The sequence below is a fragment of the Drosophila erecta genome, unplaced genomic scaffold (genome assembly GCF_003286155.1).
Source record: "Drosophila erecta strain 14021-0224.00,06,07 unplaced genomic scaffold, DereRS2 tig00000055-arrow-pilon, whole genome shotgun sequence".
Taxonomy (NCBI): Eukaryota; Metazoa; Arthropoda; class Insecta; order Diptera; family Drosophilidae; genus Drosophila; species Drosophila erecta.
The window spans coordinates 11,793,905-11,813,609 of NW_020825200.1; the positions used below are offsets into that span (position 1 = coordinate 11,793,905).

General features: G+C 39.5%; 3 protein-coding genes across 4 annotated transcripts in view; 2 read left to right on the forward strand and 1 right to left on the reverse strand.

Moving 5' to 3' along the window:
• Window positions 1–19,705, reverse strand: part of LOC6540929 (angiotensin-converting enzyme) — a 42,512-nt gene that overhangs the window by 5,924 nt on the left and 16,883 nt on the right. The window lies entirely within an intron of this gene.
• On the forward strand, window positions 2,614–5,393 carry LOC6540913 (cuticle protein 65). 2 transcript variants are annotated; one of them, XM_026979606.1, is made up of 4 exons: window positions 2,626–2,728; window positions 3,020–3,058; window positions 4,100–4,462; window positions 4,757–5,393. In XM_026979606.1, the coding sequence occupies exons 2-4, from the start codon at window positions 3,047–3,049 to the stop codon at window positions 4,919–4,921; spliced, it is 540 nt and encodes a 179-aa protein (XP_026835407.1). In that variant the 5' UTR covers window positions 2,626–2,728; window positions 3,020–3,046; the 3' UTR covers window positions 4,922–5,393. The 2 variants fall into 2 exon arrangements, with proteins under 2 accessions (XP_001969553.1, XP_026835407.1); XM_001969517.3 differs by having other exon boundaries at window positions 2,614–2,728; window positions 4,100–5,393.
• On the forward strand, window positions 16,088–18,237 carry LOC6540863 (MAGE-like protein 2). The gene is made up of 2 exons (XM_001969518.3): window positions 16,088–16,213; window positions 16,983–18,237. The coding sequence occupies exons 1-2, from the start codon at window positions 16,202–16,204 to the stop codon at window positions 17,811–17,813; spliced, it is 843 nt and encodes a 280-aa protein (XP_001969554.1). The 5' UTR covers window positions 16,088–16,201; the 3' UTR covers window positions 17,814–18,237.

Genomic DNA, 19,705 nt, shown 5'->3' on the forward strand with positions numbered 1-19,705 from the left:
TCTTTCTGTCTCTTACCACCCACTAAATGGGAGTATCTGGTGGATACGTCTGACAGAATTGTAACTCTCGTTGTTGTGGGCAAACAGCTGCACAGGTCCAGCTGACTTGGCTCTGTTCCATGTGGGCAAACATTGGGAACGACATACTTTCCGCAGAATGTAAAAGTTGTTTAGACCCAAAGTTCAGGCGAAGTGTGGTTTGGAATTGGGGAAATCCAATGTAAAGGGAAGATAGCACATAATTCTGTTCTTTGTGACCAAGGGCGTCGGTAAAAAGGCCAAACAGGTTTGGCCTTTCGCGCATCTCAGTTAGTCTTGATTGGATGCGTTATCTAATGTTCACATTTAAATATTTAACAGAACTATTCAATCCTTCGGTTTCTTTTTGATGACTACATAATTATATGCAGATTTAAGTTGAATTTAAACGGTTGCTAATTCAATAAAGGCAGCTTTTCATGGGGGGCTTTTAGTTTTTCGAAATTTTGCTTATTAATATTTATAATTCCTAGGAAGTCATATCAATCTTAAAATACGTCACAATTTTGTGGCACTTAGGTGCCTGAAATAAACGCACTTATAGCCTTAAAAATTATAAGAACTATCTTATGAAAATTTCATGAGTGCTTTCAAACTTTAGAATCTCTAGATTATGCACAATAACTGAAATAACGGCAGATATGTTTTTGATAGTTGCCCGACAGGTCAATAAGGAACAAAAAGCGGAGCGCATGCAAAAGTTAAACGAGCTTTTTTTATTAGTTCAGCTCTAAAAATCTAAAGTGTTGACAAAACACCATAAAGTTTGGAAAGCGGCTTTATATGGCGATAGGTAAATGTTTGTTTTAGTTTGATTGCCTTTGTAGAATCGGAAATAGACAATAGAAAATGCAAATATCTTTCCCGCACGTCACAGCAAGACAATGGGAATAGGATTAGTCAATCACGGCGGTACACGCATACCATTTTGGCTGCCAGTCGCCCGGCTGAAGTGGAGTCCAACATTCAACAGGTTTCATTTTGCGCATTAACAAATAATTATGCTAGCTATTGCCAAATCACGGACTCAGCCTGGCTGATATATAATCTGATTTTGTGCAAATGCACAAGCATCTAATGCCGCTACTGCAACGGCGACCCATAAAGGCCTTTCACTTTTGCGCCACAGTGCAGATCTCACGCATGGCACCAGTTCCAGTCACTGTTCCAGTCGCAGATCCATTTGCAATCCCAGTTGGTGTTCCACACCACAATCCCACACCCTGCGTTCCGATAATCGATTTCGAATGCGAAACTTGAGATCCACACCCCACGGTTATGCACCGCATCGGTTGCATCACTTTTCACCACCCCCAATCGCAGATAGTATCTATCTTTTCCGCCCGGTGACAATCGAACCATCATTCGCCATCAAAGAGACCGGGAAATTCCAGAGATGCAGCTTCCGTTTTCACCTGGTTGTTGCGGGAAGTGCAAAATGGTAACCCGAGTCCTCTGAAGGTGGCAAGAAAACCGGAAACCTAATTATGACAGCAGTAGAAATTGAGACATCACACTCAAGTTACTATCTTGCAACAATGTATAATGATGCAAATACAGCAGGGCCAAAGTTCAATGACCTTTAATGAAGTTAGCTTACTTTTATAAAATCAATTCCAAATTTTAAAAGATCTCAAATTCTGAAATGCGAAAAAACCTCCGTTCACCAAATGCACATAATATTGAAAAAACATTAATTTAGCTAAAAATAGCTTTACTGTTAAATCAAGTTTTTCGAAATGTTATCTGCTAAGATTTATTTAATTTAAACGAATGAAATTGCTTTATTACACTTTTGTTGGCCCACAAAATGTTTCGTAATAAATTCTATATCGACATTATATTATGATCAAAATTCGGACTAAAACCAGAATAACACTTTGAACGATTCCAGATTTATAGACCCTTTGTTTAAAATGCGAACCGAACGTATAAATATAGTATTAATAAGCAAGTTTTGTATTACTTAATGGAATCAAAACAAAATCTAGTCGAATTTCCATTAGGAGACTCAGAATTATTGATTTTAGATATCAGGTTCGAGCAAAACTTTTGACTTCTCAAACTCGACAAACAAAACAAAACGATTTTGATAGACATATGACCTTTCGTTGAAATCCATATTATTGGGAAGACTCTTTTTTCAAATAAAAAAAAAGAACAAACAACAAAAGATTACTAGTACGTTCTGCGGGATTTTCCCAAAATAAATTTCAACTCAAGACTTGGTTAATTTATTTTATTTGCTTTTTTATGTTCCCAAATTGGTTTGATCAAATTTGCACCCATATTTTATAAGCCACTTTCAAGTCGGCGGCTAAAGTCACCAATACACAAAGAGGAAAGCCACGATTGCGCGAGTATTGGTGGTCTGCCAATGTATTGGTGAGCGCTTCCGCTTGCAACTTTCCGTGCCGCACTAACACTCACAAATATTACCAATACAAGCAAAAACCAAGCCGAACCAAGAGCTTTGAAGAGAGCAATTTGGCTGGTTTGCGGTGGGAAAAGCTTTTGGAAACCGCTGAGCGACTTGGTTTGGCGGCGTTTTCAGTTTCGTTTTGACACAAAAACTCTTTGGGGGTATAAAAGCGCGCCACTGACCACAGACAGCATCCAGTCAAAGGTTTGGAATCGCTAGTGATTCTACAATCCTTACACAGTCTATTTCGCTGTTACTGAGTTGCTTGTAAGTGAAGCCAAATGCCAAGTTAATTTGTGTTTGTTTTTCAAATGCGTCTAAAGTCTCTGTGAAATGGAAATAAGTTAAAGCTGTGAATTAAAAATTCAAGTTTTTTTATTAAAAATGAATAACTGTGCTAGACTTGTGCTCTAAATAACATTAAGTTCTCAAAGAACATTTTAATAAGTCTAAATTCCCAAGGAACAGGTTATTAACACAACTTAAAGTGCTAATTTAAAACAAAAATACAAGCTGCACTTCATAAAATAATTTATTGTTTTCTTTGTTTATTTACAGCCTTGGCAAGTCCCATTAGACTCCACGATGAAAGTATTCGTAAGTACAACAGACATATAGTAATTAGACACATAGAAAGGAATTAGAATTTAGTTTGATATGTAAATGGGTGCAAATATGTGAATTATTGCGGTTCGTAGCATATTTTAGTGTGGGAAATCTAGAAATCATTCAAGGAATTACATACAGAATAATGCGGACTTGAACTAATTGCTCCGTGTAACAATATAGCCTTTTGCATTGCAAATGCACCACATTGTTTACCTGACCATCTTCATCTCAAACAACTTCCTGAAACAATTCAATCCGATAAATTGCATTAATCAAAGGTGAAATGCTCGCAAACGACCAAATTCAACTTGAACGACATGGCTAATAAGCCTTTATTAACTGAACGATCATAATTGGAGTGCCAGCCACGTCTATTACCAGGCCGTAATCAACTGGGTTCATGTGCTCAATTAAAGCCAGCTCCAAATGCATTCGCTGCGTTGCCCACTGCGTATGCGTAACGTGACGCCAGTCAGTGGGGGCGAATTGCGGAAACTGGGCGTGGCAGTGGGCGATGTCTGCACTGCATCATTTATGCCAGGCACGTACGAATTTCACTTGACCATTTGAATTGCGAAAGAGGGCGATGAGACAACGGACGCCACAATGCGAATCCGGGCCACATATAGCCTTCGCTTTCTATTGCGATTAGGTAATGGATCAAACTAGGCAATGGGTGATAAAAGTCAACCTTTCGGTTAGGTAATATATGTAGGTTGCATATTTCAAATTGTTTGTATCACTGCTTAAATTATTTGCAGAATAATAGGCGATGGGATTCTTATAGTAGATGAGTTTGCCTAAAATTATGAATCTTACTGAATCAACGAAATATATTTCTTAAGAGCGTCTTTATATTTTTATCTTCAACATTTAACTAAGCTATATTGGCTAAGAATCAAAGATCTACTTCCTCACTTTGTGTTTGTCAAATAAACTACTAAAGATCACAAATTTCTATTAAAAAATCTACACAATTTATAGCCTAAGCCCGGTCATAACCAAAAATACCAACCCAATTCATTGCAGATCTGCTTAGCCGCTCTGCTGGTGGCCTCCGCCTGTGCCAGCAAAACCGAGGGTGAGAAGGTGCCGCTGGAGAAGAAGCTGGACAAGCGCGGCCTGCTCGATCTGGGCTACGGCTACGGTCATGCTGGTCTGGACACCGGCTACCTGGGACAAGGCTCCATCTCCGGACACGGAAGCTACGGACATGGCTACGGACTGACCGGACACTCTGCTCCCGCTGCCATCGCCGTGGGCCACTCTGGTCCCGCGATTGCCGTTGGACACACCGCTCCCGCCGTCGCTGTCCACCAGGCCCCCGCCCCCTATGTGATCAGCAAGCAGGCCGATGTGCACAAGACCATCACCATCACCAAGGGAATCCCAGTGCCCGTGCATGTGGACCGCCCCTACCCCGTCGTCCATGAGAAGCGCGTGCCCGTCGAGGTTAAGGTGCCCGTTCCCCAGCCCTACGAAGTCATCCGCAAGGTGCCCGTGACCGTTAAGGAGTACGTCAAGGTGCCCGTGCCAGTGCCCCAGCCCTACGAGGTGATCCGTCACGAGAAGGTGCCCGTCCATGTGCCCGTCGATCGCCCAGTGCACGTTGAGGTGCCCAGGCCCTACCCCGTGCCAGTGGCCAAGCCCTACCCCGTCTACGTGGAGAAGGCCGTCAATGTCCAGGTGCCCGTGCATGTGGACCGCCCCTACCCCGTCTACGTGAAGGTGCCCGTGGTCTCCCACTCCGTGGTCAAGCACGCACCCACCGTCGCCGTCAGCAGCTACCCCGTTAGCGCCATTGCCCACGACTCCTCCGTCTACTCCGACAACTATGGTTACCACAAGTAAGCGGACGGAACGGACCGGAAGCAGGCGATTCCATTGGAGCGAGCGGACTTAATGGAAATGAGCCGAAGGAAATCTAGCAACATTTTCAATTATCTTCCCACTCTCTCCACCTGTCAGCCTTCCTTTCCAATCCCGAGCGAAAAAGATAACCCTAATAATACCCCCTGGAAGTGCAACTTCCGCCCTGCCACTCTCTGTAGCTGATAAGAACCCCCAAGATGAAACAAACAATGCCTTTTGTAAATTATTTCCAATCCAGCCATCCAATGGAAGCCATTGTGCTGGGCCACGAACTCCAGGTTTAGGATAAATAGCAGCTAACTGTTTGTAAATTTCACCATTTATGGACAGTTTAGCTGGTCACGTTTATCAGTGAAGGTTTCGGCGCACAATGAATTGAATGGATAATAAGAACAGAAATGTCTATGTGAAAATCTATTAAGGACAAATAAAATAAAATGTATAAAATAAATTTCATTGTCTTTGTCACTGGTTCGCTGCTGGAAATAGTTTCTCATAGGGTTCTTTGTAATTGTATATCTTGTAAATATATTTTGTAAATAAAAATATGTCGTTACTAATCTGCTATCGTTTTTGAATGGGTGGATACTCTGGACTATTTTAAATAGGAACAGAATATTTGTAAAATATATTTTTACTGAACTTTCGGAGGACTATTTTCTAGAATATACACCTATTGCTATATAGACCTCTTCAAAATGGACTCAAATTAAGTAACACAGATTATTAATACAAAAACGTATTCATTTATTAAAAAATTATTTTGTAATATTTGTAAAATATATTTTTACTGAACTTTCGGAGGACTATTTTCTAGAATATACAACTATTGGTATAGACCTCTTCAAAATGGACTCCAATTAAGTAAAACAGATTATTAATACAAAACCGTATTCATTTATTAAACATTTATTTTGTAATACTCAAAAGTGTTATGAAGCCCCCGCAAAATTGCAAGGTAACAAGCAGGATACCAGCAATTGTTTCAAGCCAAGAAAAATGAATTATGCATGCCTGTTATTAAGTGCAGATTAAGTTTTAATAAATCATTAATACTCAGCCACAATAAAAACATATGAAGTGACGCCTTCCCTGTCCTTAAGACCGAAAATCCTCTCACCATGCCAGTCAAGTCAGTGAGGTGACATGACCCAAATCGGCAATGCATTTGCGTTGAGACGGAAGAAAATTTCAAGTTGTGATATCACCAGCAGTCAAGCTCATAGGCCAATCGATTACGGGCCAGGTGATGCTTAAAACCAAGATGATCTCCGATCAGATTGGGACCAGACGTGCGCAAGGTCAACCGGAGCAGCCGATAGCCAGACGTGCACTTCTCCAGTGCCATCCATTTGCAAGTCAACGTCAGTTGAGTTAATTTAAAAGTCGCTCATAAATTTTAGAGTAACATTTAGCCACATGCGTAAAAAAGAGGAGTAGTCACTTGGTATTTAATGTTGGTTTTCAACTTTTTACGACAAGTGAACGAACTGTGCCTGGTTTTTCCTCATCAAATACCAAAATATCAACTTTCAAAATGCAAAAAGCTTCTGAACATGCTTGCTTTTTGATGGATGAATCCAATTAAGTTTAGGGCTATTTAGCATTTGTTTAGTTCAACGACAAACAAAAATAAAACAAAAATCCGGTTCGGTCCATCTTACTTATTACCCAATCGAGGGCAATTAAAGCAGTTCTTCTAAGCTCGCTTACCATATATTAAAGATCAGCCCGTGTATTTTTGCGATGAGCCGTATATCTATTTGTCTTTTGCCTTAATGATCGGGGCCAAAGCCCTCTGGGCGGGTTTGGGCTCAGATCTGATCCCAAGGACGTTGATCATGGCTAAGACGGAACTGAAACAACTTTCTAATAAAAAGTCACCCGTTCTTGTTAATTTCTGACTTAATTTCCTTCAATTTCCATTTAAAAACAAAAGAGAGCCGATCTCTGTGTCCGTATAGAATCGGTATTAGAATCCGAATCAGAACCAGTTCCAGACCAAAGAATTCATTTGAAGGTCGGCGGCTTTGTGGCCAGCATGTGCACACATCCATTGGGGGCGTGGCAGGGGCACACCAACTTACATGCACTCGTAATTCAGTATTTTCAACCATAATTTGTAACGAATTATATTCCGAACAGTGCCACTCGTAGGTGTTGTGTGCAAATATCCATATTCCCATTCTTACACTCACGTTCTCGCAATGCATTAGTTTCGTTCTCGACTTGGTTATTGTTTCGGGTTATGCAACGATTATAAAGCGGATCTCTCTATCAAGCTTAATTGTCGCCGAGCTGAGGGTCTAATTACAACAAATTACTTTGCACAAGAATGCTTCACGGTGATCAATACCACTACCTCCAGATAGTAATTAAATACAAATATATTTTAATGGTTACTAATTACATAGAATGCAGACAACCTTATATAGAGGATTTGGTCAGAGGTCGCCGTTTAATACTTAATAATATTTAACTTACTATAAATATAATTAATATATCAAAAATGCAAGATCGTTACAAAATTATTTTGCACGATTTAAATACTTGATTATAAGTTTAGCAATTAAAAAAAACGAACACATATAATTTCTCACCGAAATATCTGATTTTTCTCAACGCTGGAAGGAGACTATTTTAACATAAATTGGCTTTCTTGAATTAAATGGCATAATATGAATAATTTGAATCGTTAAAGGTTTTTCCATGAATATGCATAGTCTATATTCGCAATATCGACGATGCTCATAACTGGAGCACTGCCCATTAATAAATCATCGCCTCGGCTTCCGCCCAAATCGAAAAAGAGATCCCACACACGCCGTAAAAATTGAATCCCAGACATGTGAAGGAATTGCCTGAATTGCAGCATTTACGCAATGATAACCATTCCGGCCAAGAGACAAGACAACAAATTGCGCCAACCGACGGCGGCCAATTAAACCCATATTTCTTGCGCCGATCGACGGGGAGATCGGTGGAAATGATTTGATGATGGGGGAGGTACGCATACTTGCTGAAACTTAATTAATTGCCACAAAATGATGGAGACACAATCGCAGCGGCGGACGACAAAAGATGGCAAGCTGAAAGCGAATTTTTCGCAATTCTCGGCGTTTGGTTGAGTCTGAGAAAAGGCCACCTAAAGACGTTCCACATATTGCCAAATGTGAAACTTTTGCTCTAATGAGCGACTATACTCGCACAGTCCGCGGCGACGTTTTGAAGGTCACCACCAACTTGTCCATCGCCAAAATCCAAGCCGAATGCGTCTGCAACGTCAAACAGTTGTCGGCCGATTACGAAATGAATTGGTTTAGTTAAAGTATGTGATGTTTTTTCCTTTGGCCAAAATGCATGTCCGTTCGCCAGCAGTTTGCACAGAAATCACGACAAAAAAAAAACTTGCACCAGTTTTTCGATCACAAAACTCAAAACCCAAAGCCGAAACCAAAAACCGAAACTCAAATTGCGAACGTAATCGCAGTCGCCGGTACGCAAGTCAAGTGAAGCGAACGTCTTTGGCAATCTGGAAATCTCAGTGTCTCTTAACCAATCCGAGCCCCCTTCGAAGACCCTCCCACAAGATCTCCCCCTACATCGTATGTGCCTTCTGTTTTTGCCTGCCCTGCAATTGTGCTTGCCGCTTCATTTGGCCAGCCAGTCGGCAAATAAAATACTTGTTATAGCCACATCAATTGCATACATGGTGCATGATCGCACATCAGCTAAATGCTAAGACCGTTGACCCCACGGCGCTGACTTGTAACTCAAGACAATAAATTAGATTAAAAAGAAAAACTATAAAAACCAGGCAATAACAGAAGGTCTTGTTAAATTTACATTTTGTTTACTGATTTATGTATACACGTAAATAATACGACTTCGACCAGGACACACAATGCTGATTTTTAGAGAACTTTCTACTGATGTTGTACACGTCAAAAAAATTACAAAAAAAAATGTAAAAAATACATTTTTAAATTTGAATGCAGATTTTTAGAGAATTGCGCCAGAAAAATTTAAAGGTATGCCACTTCCAAATCCGATTAAGATAAGATGAGTTATGGAGTTTAGAACTTCAGCCTTAGGACACTTGTTAATTTTTTTGATTTTCTACAACATTATGACATCAAAAAAATTACAAAAAAAATTTAACAAAATACATTTTTAAATTTGAATGCAGATTTTTAGAGAATTGCGCCAGAAAAATTTAAAGGTATGCCACTTCAAAATCCGATTAATATGAGTCGAGTTATGGATTTTAGGACTTCAGCCTTGGGGACATTTCTTAATTTTTTGAATTTCTACATCACCACATCAAAAAAATTACAAAAAAATGTTGAAAAAATATATTTCTAAATTTGAATGCAGATATTTAGAGAATTGCGCCAGAAACATTTATAGGTATGCATCTTCAAAATCCGATTAAGATAAGTTGAGTTATGGAGTATAGAAGTTCAGCCTTGGGGCATTTTTTAATTTTTATGAATTTCTACAACATCACCACATCAAAAAAATTAAAAAATAAACATTTTAAGATAAATTTTCTAAATTGGAATGCAGATTTTTAGAGAATTGCGAATAAAAAATTATACATTTTACTCTAAGAGTAACGGGTATAAATACATTTATAACTGAGGTTCCTTATTTGGCTTCTTATGATGTTAGTCGCTACATCTATGGCGCACTCCAGATCATATCTTGACATAGACTTATGACTCGACCTCCTTGACTTCTGGTTAACCACCTGTCCGTACTCATCTCCGCCCCATCTGATGGTGCATTCAAATTGCAAACAATTAGGCGCACAAATGCTACCGCATCACATTCAATAGGATTATGCAATCGCTCTTTTGAATTATTGCCGTAAATTGTGGTCTGGTCTGGCCTAGTCTCGACCACGGGTGTGTTTTTCTCGCACGAAAGCTGCGCCACGCGAATCCTTTCACCTGCGTCCAGCGAACGAAACAAAAGACTCAGGCAACGAACTCTAATTCACCGCGATTTATTCCCAGCTTCAGTGGGACATTTCCGTGTTGAAAGTGTTTCACTGGGACTATGGACACTCCTTCAAGTTCTTTATCTTAGCCGCGAACTATGCCAAGCGGGCCAACAACAAATGCCAGCCAACGCCTTTTGGGGACTGAACTCCAACCAAGTAGTCCCAAATCGAATAGGAAAATCTCTTGAAAAACATCTTTCCCAAAAACCCAAAAGAAATCAAACTGCACCGCCGGCAGATTCCCAAATCCGGCTGAAGCACCAGACAACTGCAGGAGTCCAGCCAACTACCATGCTGCGACTTGCTGCTGCTACAGCTGCTCGAAAAAGAGATACTTTGGAGAAGTTGCATAATTTTTGTTTTTGCATTTAGGTGCCGTTGCTGTTGTGGCGGCTTTTGGAGTCACCCAGTTAGTGTGTCACTGTGGCATTTGCAGCAAACTGGCTTCGCTTTCTGTCCATTCATTGTCTTCTGTGGGATGGCTGCTGTTGATATTGGTAATTTTTTATTTCACAAAGTCGAGTCGAGTCATGACATGTTGTTGCAGTCAAATCATTTGCCTAATTTTTCATTGATCCTAATGGGCGTGGCATACCATGTAGTTGGCTAAATGTCAATCCAGCAATTGAAAATGCCTGGGTTAGTTAAGCGAATCAAGTTAATATGCAGTTTTTGCATACTCATTTACTCAATTACTTTTTTTTCAGTTTTTTGTTTGATACACTTAGTGGCGTTAGCAAGAACGTGTGCAAATAAAGTAATTCTTCATTTTAAGTACACTGTCATTAACCTTTTTTTTTAGCTATTTAAGATGATTAATCTTTTGAGATATTTCATTTGCATTTCTCGGTGCTGATAATTATGTGCCTGGGAATTTCATACGCTTGCTACATAAAACTAAAAATTTCCATCACCTCACACGGTGTTACAAACACTCTCACACTTTGCCATATTGCTTAAAATGCAGCAACAAAAGTCGAGCAAACGACATAATTCCCAGGCCAAGCACACTATTGTTATTCGTTACGTTTTTATTCAAAGTTCTGTTTTTTTAACTTACTGTTGCTAAACTTTTTTGCACTAATTGCTGCACAGTTTTCAAACAACAAACAATAGCCAGACTTCAAAATGATTTATTTATTTTTATTGCCAAACAAGAGCTAGCCTAAAACATGAAAACAAGAATGTCAATGAAGCAGCATGCGATATAACTGACAACAGGAACGACTCTTAAAACATCTGGAAACCATTCTTAGGATCCTAGATAAAGAAATTCGGGTTTCTCCACTGACTTAAGTGGTAAATTCAACACATAACTAGAAATATCACTTTAAAATTTAAATGTATTCTGCAGCTCTTAAAAATTTTAGACCAGTATTACCAAAATAGATTCGTAATTATCTTTTATAGGCACTCACGACGCAGCTCAACTAATATCTTTATTTGCCTTATTGTTTACGTTTTTTGGGCCGTCAAACTGGCTGCTGTACGTGTTTGCGTGGGCGTTTCGGTGGGCGTACCAGCCAGTTCTTCACTGGAGTCAGCCGCCAAGATCGCTGGAATAGGGGCTTTCCCCTCGGGTTCTGTTGGAAGGCTTTGGAGTCTGGTTCCGTGTGCACTTCGAGTTCGACGGCGATCGAAGGCGGTGCTGCGGTGGTCTGATAATTCAAGGTTCGAAGCGGGGCCGGGCCCCTAACCGCATTTGGCCAATTACAAGGGAAATGTCAAATCAAAAGATTCGTTTTTTGGTCTTTTACTTTGCCAGCTATTGTTATGGCCCGAACTGGAGTTTTCCCAAAAATATTACAGCACGAGAGATTTAAGTGTGAACCACTGAGAGTCAAAGGTCATTATTTTTGTTCATTCTGTGGGTGTTGAGGTCAAAACGGTGGCAAGACAGTGGCGAAAAATTGTGTCCATCAACGAGCGAATCAAAATATATATTTTCGGGGTCTCTTATGACCTTTTTGCGAGCAATTATCAAACGAAGAAAAAAGAGGCAACAAAAATTGCTCCATGTAAACAGTTTTTTATTTCTAGACAATTTTCTTTGCTAACCAAACGTGCAGACCGGAGATAAACAAAAACGAAACAAAATTAAATGTCGAAGGTTTTGCACGATTGTCTTCGACCCGCAGTTGCTACAAGTTTCTGTTTTTCTGGCCATTTCAATTGACAAATGTTATTTGCCCGGACTCAAAACCCAAGCCGATCTAGACAAAACCTCAAGTTGAAATTCAAAAGACCTTAGCTCCAGCACGAAAACGTTTATGGCCATCCAAGAAAATCTTTTGCCACTTCGCATTCCGAAACCAATTTCCAAAATTTGGGTCAAATTATGTCGCTCGACGTCACTTTAATTATGATAAATTTCTGCCTGATCTACCACCGAAAAAAGACCTTGAATGCATGTACTAAAACTTGAAAAAAAGAGTGTTCAATTAAATAAAGCACTTACTTTTCGGTGTTTGCTGGCATTACCTTCGCAGTTTCCTCTCGGAACTTGTGATTATGATAAATTAACCGGGTTAAAATCTGCTGATGAGCAGGGAGAAGATGAAGTGGATGATAATGTGCTTTGATTGGTATCAGCTTCCTTGTGCTAATCAAGTTATTCTCTACATATATAGCATGAATATGCAATCCGTATACATTTCAATCAAGTTATAAGTTTCGGAGACTTGCACTTTAGACATTTTAGAAATCAACTCGAACGCCATTAGGTCGCAATTAGTTGGCTGCAGCACAAAAAGTGGTTCCACAGTTTTGATTGGCCACAAAATCGTAGCAAATTTAATCATTTTGGGCATTTTTGCACGGCTCAGACATCCAAACATGTTTGGCATTCGATTGACAAATGTGTGGCATCTCAAAACTGGAGCAATCGAATCGAGAGAATGCTTGAGGACTTGGCGAATTTGAAAAGGTGCAATAATAAAATGGCAACAAATGGCAAATGACAAATATTAGTCAGCATCCAATAAATCGAACAAGCTTGAATAAAATTCATAAGTGCTTCTGCCCTATAATTAATGACACTCTTTTGCGTTCGGACTGTGAATTACCATCTATATATAATGTTTTATTATATAGCAAACTTCCCGTTTCGGGGTTTTTTGTCTTTGATTGCCAAAAGCCGCATAAAGCTTACGAAAAGCCGCTTTACTAAATTGAATAAGTTTATTTTTTGTTTTTGGTATATTTTATGACCATCCAACACGAAAGGTGTTTTTTGTGTCTAAGATTTAAAACATTTTTAATGGCACAATTGGCTAAAAGAGAAGAACATTTCTGGGCATCATCGCTGACTGAGCGTTTATAAACAAATCTTTTCTGAAGATGCATAATTCGTTTGATTATATAATCATTAGTTTCAACAAAAAAATCCCCGGAAATTCCATAAATTGTGGTCCAACTCCTCTAGCAGAGAACAGAATTATACAAAATAAGCAGTGGAAGATTTTTGATACTGGTTGTGAATACTCTGAAATATTCAACCGCATAATATGATTTTTTTATGAAAAACGTTAGGAAAAAAGATCTAATCAACTAAATCAGTAGTGCTGATTTTCAATAGCGAATAGTTTGTTACAAGATTAAAATATTCTAAATTTGTTAAACGTATTCTTGCTTAAGAGCATACAAACTTTATATTGTTAGTTTCTTCTGATAGTTTCTTTTTCCTTTTGCTTCTGAGCTTTGACGTCAGTTAAGCATTCATTAATTATATTAGTTAAAGTGGCGTCTGGTGAACGCGAAATGTCAAACTACAAACTTACTAATAGAAGACCCTGCTCTTCGAAAGACGCGAATAAAATCATATGCAAATGAAATGTAGAATTGTGTGTTGTAGACTGAATATAGTATTACCTTGCATATCTAAACGGAAATTGAATATTCAATAATTAATTTCTCAGTGTTATCATATGGTTCTTGTGATAAACGGCTACTTTCTAATTTATTTTGTGCTTTTTGGATCGATTTTGGTTTGATTAGTGGGCGAGGCGCACATCTTAGGAATAATACAGAGTAGTTAAAGTATGCTGAAATTAATTGGTTATTTAATTCACAAGAGCTATTTAAAGAGAATGGATAAATCTATAGGAATAAATAAATCAAAAAAATGTTAATATCTTTTTATGGTTTTTAAACAAATAGGTTCTTTTAAAACCTAAATACCCGGGTTCTCCATTAGTGCTCGGTATTTAAATAAAAAACAACAACCAAAACTTCAATCTAAGATTTCGATCTACCTCTGCCCGTTTATTCATATGTTCGCCAATCAACAACAAAATGAAAGTGATCTAGAAAATTAATCAAATTCGAGCAATGAACAGGAAACCACAATGACCAAAGCGCGATGCATAAACTTGAACTTGAGCTCGGTGGCCTGGGCTCTTTTAATGCCGTTCATTTCGTGTTTTTGGCTTGCATATTTTTATGGAAGCGCTTAAGTCATCCGCATGGCTGCATTGCTATGATTCTGCGGCGGATAATATAGCCTCACATTAGTAAAAAGAAAAAACTGGAAAACAGAAACTGGCCACAAAAGAAGAGCCCCGCCGGGCAAGGCCTACCATTTATGTAGTTCAACTTTGACTCAGTCTTTGCCACCAATTGTGATGCTGATGATCGTGGTGGTGATCATGGCGATGATGTCTGGCGACCTTCGCCTTCAACTGCACATTACAAAGCCTAATACGCTCGGTTGCCATTATGTCCGCGGCGTTATATCCACAATTAAATGAATGCACATAAAAACAACATGATTTGGTGCCCGTATTTGTTCTCCTTTGTGCACATTTTGCGGTCCACTCATTGTTCACACGTTCCATTTACATGGCCATTGGCGAGTATTTCCTCTGCAGCATTAAAATGTCAAATTACCCACACTGCCACAGCATTCAATCAATGCACCCATATTACGGCTTGAACGCCGCTCAGGCTGGCCAAAAAGCAGAAAAACGAAGCAAACAAGAATACTGAGCCAAACACAATCCGAGATCAAAAGTTCAGTCACGAAGCCACACAGAATCAAGCAGACTATGCGGCGCATGTTTCTTCTACAGCCGAGCAATTTACATTCAATATGCAACTGCAACTGCAACTGAAACTGCAACTGGATTTGCAACATGAAATTTTCGGAAATGTGTGGCTAATGTGAATTTAACTTATGGCTGTGGAACACTTTGGCCGTTGTGTCTAATTTGATTATGTGACTAAGGTGCTCGCGGTCAGTTATTAATGGCTCAAGGCTTTGGACTCAGAAGAATTAGACAAAAACGAACATTTTCCAACACAAGGACTTACAAAAAAACATTAGAAAAATGATTTATGATAACTTGTTGAAATTTACTATTATGAATCAGTGTCAAGGTTTTGATTAACTTCGTTAATATGTAATATTTCATTATTAATTATAAAATAGATTATTATTTTAATTATTATTTTCGAAGCTGTTATTTTCAAATAATCATGTAAAATCTGACGGGTTTATCTTATTTCTATTGTGTATTACTGTGATTTTACGATATATTTATATTATTGTGTAATTGGAAAATGGTAATCTAATTATTGCCTGCACTCAGATTTAAAGATAATATATACAAGTTCGTAGGACTTTTCAGCCATATTGTAAACTAAAGTTTTTGACTAAAATCCATACCTATAACTTCCTTAAACAAATCTATCTATCTTGTTTGACTGTACAATTAAGAGCGATTATCGGAATGAATTGATTGGATCTCGTAGGCAGACAAGACAAAATTAAAACTATTGGCTATGTTAGGCGAGAAACGCTTCTTTCTACTGAACTGTGCCCCCAGGTGCTTGGTATCGGAATACTTTCAGTGGTTCCCAAAGATCGCTACAGTTGGAGCTCGAGTGCTCACAGATACGCACGCACACAGGCGCGGATCACACGGACGACATGGATACTGTCCGTGTGAAGCACCCTCATTCGAAAAAGCTCGCATGCTGACGCATTTCCTTTGGGCCACGGCTCACACGGACAGTCGGCCAAGAGAGAGAGGAGCACTTAGACGGATGGAGAGCGAGCTTTTTCCACACGGCTGCTGCGATCTCGATTCACGGCGACTGCGCAGCCGCGGCTGAAGACCATCCCGCCGCAGCATCGGCCATATAAAAGCTCGCTGCGTCTGTGCGAAATTATTCAGTTAACTGTTGCGGGTTGGTTGAGACATACAAGCCCATCTTGATCGCAAAGTGTTGAGGAGCTAACCTAGTGCAAAATGAAATCCATGGTATGTTCGGTCTGAGCTCAGTGTGTTCTCCTTCGAAGTGTTACTTAGAATAATTGTGCTTTAAGAACTCGGATTCAGTTAAAGTGACCTACCAAAAAATATATATTTACGGAGCAATGTAGACTTGTCGGTGTTGCAATTAAAAGAGATGTCATAGCAAGTTATTGCTCAATTTCATCAGCTCTTTCAAATGCGAGGAAAAAACGGATGTTTTCAAATGTCGCAAGATATGTGACTTGTTGTGGCATTTTGATATTCCGAAATACTTAGGAACATAGTTTTTAAAAAGGATTTTATTTTAAGCATTTTATTTAACCTTTGGTATTTCTAAGAAATCACTACATTTTTAAATTAACTAAAATTAAAATGTGTAAAATAAAATTTCAGCCAAGAGGTAGGAAGTTTTAAAAAATGTTTTTAGCAATTCAAAGAAACAGAAATGTACAAAAATATAATACTAAAAAGCTTTGAGTACGAAATTGAAGAGAGTTAAATCTGCCTGCTTCCAAAATGGTTTTTACCCCAAAAAATACTGCGAAAATAGCAAGCCGCATTAAGTATACGCCGCATGCCCAATATGTTAGGGGGCCTAGGCCACAATTGAACTTGGCTGGCTGCCCAGCCAACTTTCCACCCAACATTGCATAATTGTCATATTCCAAATTATGGAGTAACCGGGCGGAGGTGGAGCCGGAAGCGGCTGCAGTTGCATAACCACCCGACCAAGCCAATTGGGTTTCGATCGAATTTAACCCATTTGTCATTGCAGCTCATTTTCGGCCTTGTGGCGATGTGCGTGCTGGTGGCCAACGCCAGTGAGGAGGCAACCAAGAAGGCCGTCGAGACCGCCGAGCCCGCCGAGAAGAAGCAGGAGAAGCGCGGCATTGGCCACGGCATTGGCTACGGATACGGACCGTCGGCTGGTGGCGCTGTTCTGGGATCCGGCATCGGTGTTGGAGTTCCAGTGGCTCCCGTTGCCGCTGAGCTGCCCACCCAGGTGCACACCAACACCGTGGTGAGGACCGTGCAGGTGCCCTACCAGGTGGAGCGTCGCGTTCCCTACCCCGTCGAGAAGACCGTCACCTATCCCGTTAAGGTGCCCGTGCCCCAGCCCTACCCCGTGGAGAAGATCGTCCAGGTGCCCGTTAAGGAGATCGTGAAGGTGCCCGTCGAAGTGCCCCAGCCCTACCCCGTCGAGAAGGTCATCCGTGTGCCCGTGAAGATCCCCGTTGATCGTCCCTACACCGTCCATGTCGACAAGCCCTACCCCGTGCCCGTGGAGAAGCCCGTGCCATACACCGTCGAGAAGCGTGTGATCCACAAGGTGCCCGTCCACGTCGAGCGCCCAGTGCCCTACAAGGTGACCGTGCCCGTGCCTGTCCACGTTGAGAGCCATGTGAAGCCCGCCGTGGCCGTCACCCACACCGTTGCCGCTGCTCCTGCCATTATCAGCCACGGCTACTCCGGACACGGAGTCTCCGGATACGGAATCTCCGGACACGGAATCTCCTCCTACGGCGGCTCCTCCTACGGCGGCTCCGTCTACGGCGGCTCCTCCTACGGCGGCTCCGCCCACGGTGGCTACCTCCACAAAAAGTAGATGAAATCGCAATGCTGTCGAGTGCCAAGCGAGAAGTGAAGTCGGGTGAAGGCGAGCGAACCAACAAGTCGAAAGTATCCAACAGACATTAAGAATCTAGCACCCCACCCCACTTTTCCCACGCCCAGCAAACGCCAACGTACGACTTACAAATTTAGTTTTAGTTTGTGATACCAACCGAAATTCTAGAAGGATCGGAACCAGGAGAAAATCACACAACTGACGCAATTCATTATAGAAAGCTTGCCAAAACCCATCTGGGGCGTTTGAAAAGTGCCTGTCTCCTGGCATCCAAATCCATCGAGTGTACAGTTCTTTTGTAGACAATCACAGAGAAATAACTGCTGACGAGTTGCTCCTTCGACTTTTCCACGAAAATTTCTTTTCTATGAAATATTTGTACATATTTAAATAATGTAAATAAAACGAAAATTAAAAAAAAAAACGATAAAACTTGTATTTTTACCGAAGGAACCCAGGAAAACAAACAATAAAAACAAAAATTAAAGTGACTTAATTCTATAGGTTGTTTATGTGGCATATAGAGTATTTGGACTTCATGAATCTTTTCATTAAGGTAACGACAAAAACTGAAAGCTAACGGGGAAATGTTGCATTGCTATTTGAGTTTAAAATAAGTTTGTTATAAACAAGTTATAGTCTGCCAACTGAGGACTTCGTATAATGATATATTATTTTAGGCAGCTTTTGGTTTTAAAGTACTGGTCCTTAAGGCAAATGTAAGCACATTACATATTTATGGATAAATATAAATTTTCAAGAGGGGGTGCTGACTTACTTCTTAAGTGGCTAAGGACAACAAATTGTTTCCTTATATATATACAATCTATTAGCAATGGGCATTCTTTACTATCACTGCTAGTTACAACAAATTTGCTCTTCTGACGCATTTGAAACAACGGACATATTTCACCGATCCTACATATTGCATCCCATTTAGAACAGTATTTTAAAGCTGCAAATATTGTCGTTACAAAAATGTATATATTTATAAGATTGAAAGTTGCAACTAATATTAACATTTAGGTTTGAACTGAGATTTCGCTAATCTTCATGTTCCTTCTTATTAATATTTATTTATTTATATATTTATTTATTTCTTTTTAACCTCGTAGATTAATCTGAACTGTATTAACGTATGTCAAATACATTCATGAAATAATGGTTCGCAAGCAATGTTTTTAAAACTGTAAATTTAGTGAGAAGCCCTAAATTTATGCAACAAATTGTGATATATGCAGCTTTCTAAGCTTTGATCTATTTTTTAGTTATTAACGCTAACAACAAGGTTAACATCAAGAGCTTCTACTGTTAAGGAAGTAACTTAAGTTTTAAATAAATCAGTACTATACATTATCTTAAATTAAAAATGGCCTGAATGACATTTTAATTGAAATGCCATTTTAACAAAATTAAAAATGCATTCTGAACAAAATTTCTAAGCAAAAATATTACATTTTTGTGGGAATTAAAAACAAAAATGATTTGGCATTTGATACAAATAAAAAATAAACCAATAAAAAAGTGATGACAAAACATTTAAAAAGTATTTTAAAAGATAAGAAACTTATTACAAACAAGCGAATTTATGTGGCTATTGTCATAATGCCAACCCAATATCTTTAAAGCCTAGCGCTATGCACCGAAAAATAGGCTGATTTTAATGTGAGCTTTCTCTTATCTTTCCTATAGCTTTTCTATATATTGGCACAGAGTTGTCGTTCAAATATATTAGGGGGGTGTCAAGTAGCTCTTAAATATATTTCTCTGTATATAAAAAAATCGTATTTTAATCCACCTAAAATGGGAAATATAAGCCCCATTCCCCTTAAAAAAAAACTCTGCGGCGCTTCTGATCTTTTCAGAAACGA